Raw genomic sequence first — 4,986 nt, 5'->3', positions numbered from 1 at the left:
AGTGATTCTTAACTTATTCAATTAATACTTATTCAGTTACTCTGAAAGAAGCTTATTGTTTAGTTATTGCCATTTTGTTGTTTTTACCCCTAGCAACTATTGCAGCCTTTGATCGAATTAAAAAGGAGTTTGAATTCAACATTTCTACCTCCATCAACTTTGGCCTGCTTCTGAACAACAGTCAGTCCATACAGGATGCTGCTCAGGAGATCATGGAGGAGGTGTCAGAGGAGCTGGGCCTCCTCCAGGAGCTCAAGCTTCTACTGGCATACTTGGGTTTCTTCCTGCTTCTCTTCATGTATCTCCAGTATGTACTTCCTGTTAAAAACAAGTAGCCATTGTAAATACTCACACACATTGAGACATATTCACCATGTCAGTACTGTCACAAAATTATTGCAGAATTATTCACAAAATGTATCTTTATTTACATTTATTTTAGTCAGAACTAAATAGAGCTGTTCAGTTTTTAGTCCAAACAAGTAGAAGTGAATTATTGTTAATATATTTAGTTAATAATATTGTAGTTAATAATATTCCTCTATTGTGGAAAAGTATATCCATCAGTATTTTTGTAATTTTCAGTTGTTTTTATGTGTTTGTGAACAGGGCCGTTTTGTACAAAAATCGGTACCTTCATAATGATAACTTTGAAAACATCTACATAACTGACCAGTTTATTAAGCTGGACAGGAAGCGCTCCAGACAGGGCAAAGCAGCTGTTCTTCCTCTCAGCCACAGAGAAACTCTCACCTTCATCAGGCCCTGTAAGTGTATACTTAAATGATGTGTACGTGTGTCTGTTAGCAGATAGATGGCGTGGGGTGAAGGGTCAAAAAGGAAGGAAGGAAGGAATGTTCATAGACATTTAGATAAGTGAAACGGCTGAGGGGTTCAAAAATGTGGAGGAGGACCCTGAACTGAGAGAGAATATATTAACAAGGAAAGATGAGAAAAAGTTTACAAGGGAAAAGTCAACAACTACCAGAGAACAGGGAATGTGTTTCATGCTGTTTACACTTGGTATTAAGATGCGTTTTGGTCGATCGGATCACAAGTGGACAACGCTAAATACAGGTGTAAACGGGGTGTGAAACATTTTAAGCTCGTCCACTTTCGACCACTTCCAGAGGTAGTCGAAAACGCATTCGACCGGATTGCTTTCGTAGTGTAGACCAGTGTTTATATTAAAAAAGGATTTTTTACACGGCACCCCTGCTCTCGACAGACGGCACCCCGGTTGGGAAACACTGGTGTAGACGCTGATGTGGTCGAATGCGTTCGAGAAGCCACAAAAGACCGCCTACTCTCCGCCTACTGACCTAATACACGTGTAATCATTGCGAGACGCACAAGGATGCGCGCTTATCAGACGGGATTTAAACTTTGACGGGCTGAATCGGACGTATTATTTTCTGATAACACGAAAAAGAAACAACATCAGTAAGTACAAGCAGACGTAATATTAGTGCGCAATAATTGTAGCCCTCCCGCTCATGTTTTGACGCCGACAGAGGGATCCGCCCATTTACCCTCCTCTTGACGTAATCAGCACCACAGGGGGTAATCTGGTCAGAAGTGGTCGAAAGTGGACAGAAGAGACGGATTAAAGCACCAGGTGTAAATGGGTATGTGTCTTCATTGTCCACTTGTGATCTGATCGACCAAAACTCATCTTAATAATACCAAGTGTAAACAGGGCCAAAAGGTCAACTGCACTAAAAACACTTCTGGTGACCCAAAAATCACATGTCTGTTTTAGGAAAAACAAATTTATTAAAAACTAATTTATGCCAAAGTTCAAACATCCAATCAAATTCTACATTACATTGTTGTATTAACTTGCAAAACTTTTTGAATGAAGTCCTGCTGCAAAGGCTACATTTTCTATTTCTGTTTTCTATATTAGTACTTTTTAAAATGCACTATATTCCAGTGATGGCACAGCTGAATTTTCAGCATCATTACTCCAGTCTTCAGTGTCACATGATCCTTCAGAAATCATTCTAATATGCTTATTTGCTGCTCAAGAAACATTTCTTATCATAAAACTGTTCAAAATACTTGTGCTACTTAATATTTTTGTGGAAACTGTGATCAATTTTTTAAGCATTCTTTGATGAATAGAAACAAAAAGAAAGCATTTTTAAAAAATAGAAAGCTTTGGTAGCAATGTAAGTCTTTACTGTCACTTTTGATCAATTTAATGTCTTCTTACTGCATAAAATTATTATTTTACAAAAAAAAAAACATCTTCCTGACCCCAAACTTTTTAACAGTAGTGTACAAAATGTACACTCTCAGAAAAAAAACATATTAGTAGGCTACATATTAAGGTACATATTAGTACTTTAACACCGTGTCTACACCGGACGCAACAGTTGTCGTGTCGCAAGTCTGTCTACACCGGACGTGACAAAGCAACCGTTGAAAATCATTTGAAATTTGTGTCAATACGTCATAAATAGAACACGGCAGCAGTTTACTGTCGGGGATTTGTCGTGTCGTGCCGCGCTGCATCCAGTGTAGACAGCATTACTGATTATAATGAGTTTTGTCGCGCCGCTCGCGTCCGGTGTAGACACAGTGTAAGTGTACATATTATCTAAAAGGTAAAAAAGGGTACCTTTTGAAAAGGTACTGCCCCAGTGACAGCTTTTGTACCTTTATTTCTGAGAGTGTATAAAAAAGGCTACATTAAAAACAACTTCACTTTCAACGAGGATAAATATGGTTTGTGCCAACCACATTGTGTTTTGTTCAGAGACCATGAAATCGGCTACTGAAAATAACTGAAAGCGACATTTAGAAACCAAAACTATCAATGTTTTCCAATTAGTCTATGCCATATTAACAATTTTGCATATTGTTGGGCCTACGCAGTTCATTGCAGTATTGATAAATTTCAATATTTGATTTTTAGGACATTTTTTATGATTTTGTACAATTTTGGTACTGTGTTGGGACGACTAATCTGTGCAAAACAAGTTTAAAACCACTGATCTAGAGCACCCAGTCATACTTCCAAAGATATTCAATTGCAGAATTCAACTTCACCAGGTTCACAGAGACACACACATCTGGCTAAGACAGACTGACTCTAATAATTACTCTGCCTCTCATGTCTCCTTCAGCCTCTCTGTATCTGACTGTGAGAGAGAGACGGGCTATAGCAGGTCAGATGCTGTCTTTGCTCAGGTATATGGTCATGACTGTCATACTGATAGCTGTTGACCTCATGGTGTTCTGGGTGTTTGAGCTGGTACACCACCAGGCCCAGGGTGAAATCGTCACCCAAGGTAAACAAGATGAAATCACAGCATGGTTTCAATGGTTTTTCTTTGTTGCATTCCACAATTTCCCTAATATGCCACTGCAAATTTAACTTATTATATTGGCATTTTCATTCTTAGTAATATTGACATGTTTATTCTTATTTTCAGATTACAATACATATTTAAACATTTTTACATTAAAATAAAATAGTAATATGTCAATGATTTGCTTACTCTCTATATATTTGTTATCTGTCTAGCATGTTCTACCATATATTTTTTTAATTTTACCATTTTAATTAATTTTGTCACCTCCAGCTCCTGTAGTGGTTGCAGTGACTGTGAATGGATCTGGTTATGCCTCGGATATCTTTAGGGACATCGCAGCCTCGTTTGACGTCCTGCAGAAAGGAAAAATGACTGTGCTTAGCAAGAAATGTCTCATGAAGCCTTTGGAGCCAGACTACATGAGATACCTGCTCATTGGTACAACTACAATACCAGTACAATTAGACATTTGTACAAAAAAATGAAAAACATTCAACTGTCAGTCTAATGACTCCTAGTGGTCACGACTGGAACAACAGATGGAACGTACTACAATCAAACCACAGCCACAACCACAAATACTAACACAAATGACCTAATGATATCTTTGTCAATTCGAAGTGTATTTAAGATAATTATACTGAAACTTTAACTAGAATGCAACTTCTGTTATTGTACAACTGTGCTAGTCATCACAACTCAGTGATAGCAAAAAAATAATAGATATATGCAAAAATGTAATTTTTATTTGGTTATATGTCTGACCTTTGTCTTCCCTCCAAAGGTCTTCTTTATGGCTTCACTCTGTTTATTGTGATTGCCGGTGGCTACGTCAAACGTTTACAGAGATTTGTGTGTGCCAGGAATATAAAGCATTTTATCAATTATTTACTATGCTGGTCACCTTGAGACTTTTTTTAATGCTTGTAAAATTTGATCTATAAAGAGAATTATGTCTCATGAAGGAGAAACACTTATGTGTACAGGTTTGGTTGTAAAAAGACAATGACTGAACAAGTTTATTTTCAGTTTGCTTTAATTATGAATTTATTATCAATATTAATTCAATTCTTAAAGTAACAGAAACTTAGTGTATACTAACTGTGTGCATGTTGCAGAAGAGAATCCAGTACCTCCACAGGCATATTCTCACTCAGCGCGGGTCTTTAGGAAAAGCCCTACTGAGGGCTGTACAACGAAACAGTATAGACCAGCAACATGATGGCATTATACTAACATTGGCCAAACAGTGAGTATAAACCACTATAAAAATCACTGTAACACACTGACTTGGTAAATTCTAATATGCAGATTTGCTGCTCAAGGAAAATATCTTATTATTATCAATGTTGAAAACAGTCAAGCGGCTTCTTATTTTTGTGGAAACTGATACACTTTTTTCCTGGATTTTTTCTTATTAGAATGATCAAAAGAACAGCATTTATTTTATATATATATATATATATATATATACATATATTATATATATATATATATTTGTAACAATGTAAAAAAAATCACTTTTGATCAGTTTAATGGTGAGTAAAAGTATTTATTTACAAAAAATTATATATGTCAGAATATTAGAATGATTTATGAAGGGTCATTGGGCACTTAAAATTCACAGGAATATTTTTTTTTTTTTTTTTTTTTTCGAAAAAAG

At 36.2% G+C, this 4,986-nt stretch overlaps 1 protein-coding gene across 1 annotated transcript in view; it reads left to right on the top strand.

Moving 5' to 3' along the window:
* Window positions 1–3,208: 3,208 nt before the first annotated feature.
* dcst2 (DC-STAMP domain containing 2) overlaps window positions 3,209–4,986 on the top strand; it is a 3,209-nt gene continuing 1,431 nt past the window's right edge. Inside the window, exons 1-4 of the mRNA XM_016488078.1 lie at window positions 3,209–3,299; window positions 3,594–3,761; window positions 4,108–4,181; window positions 4,442–4,572. Coding sequence (XP_016343564.1) covers window positions 3,209–3,299; window positions 3,594–3,761; window positions 4,108–4,181; window positions 4,442–4,572 — 464 coding nt within the window. The remainder of the gene's footprint in view (window positions 3,300–3,593; window positions 3,762–4,107; window positions 4,182–4,441; window positions 4,573–4,986) is intronic.

This window comes from Sinocyclocheilus anshuiensis, unplaced genomic scaffold, assembly GCF_001515605.1.
Source record: "Sinocyclocheilus anshuiensis isolate Anshui unplaced genomic scaffold, SAMN03320099.WGS_v1.1 scaffold1239, whole genome shotgun sequence".
NCBI classification, from domain to species: domain Eukaryota; kingdom Metazoa; phylum Chordata; class Actinopteri; order Cypriniformes; family Cyprinidae; genus Sinocyclocheilus; species Sinocyclocheilus anshuiensis.
Note: the sequence above shows the minus strand (reverse complement) of the source record. Positions and strands in the feature narration are given on the sequence as shown.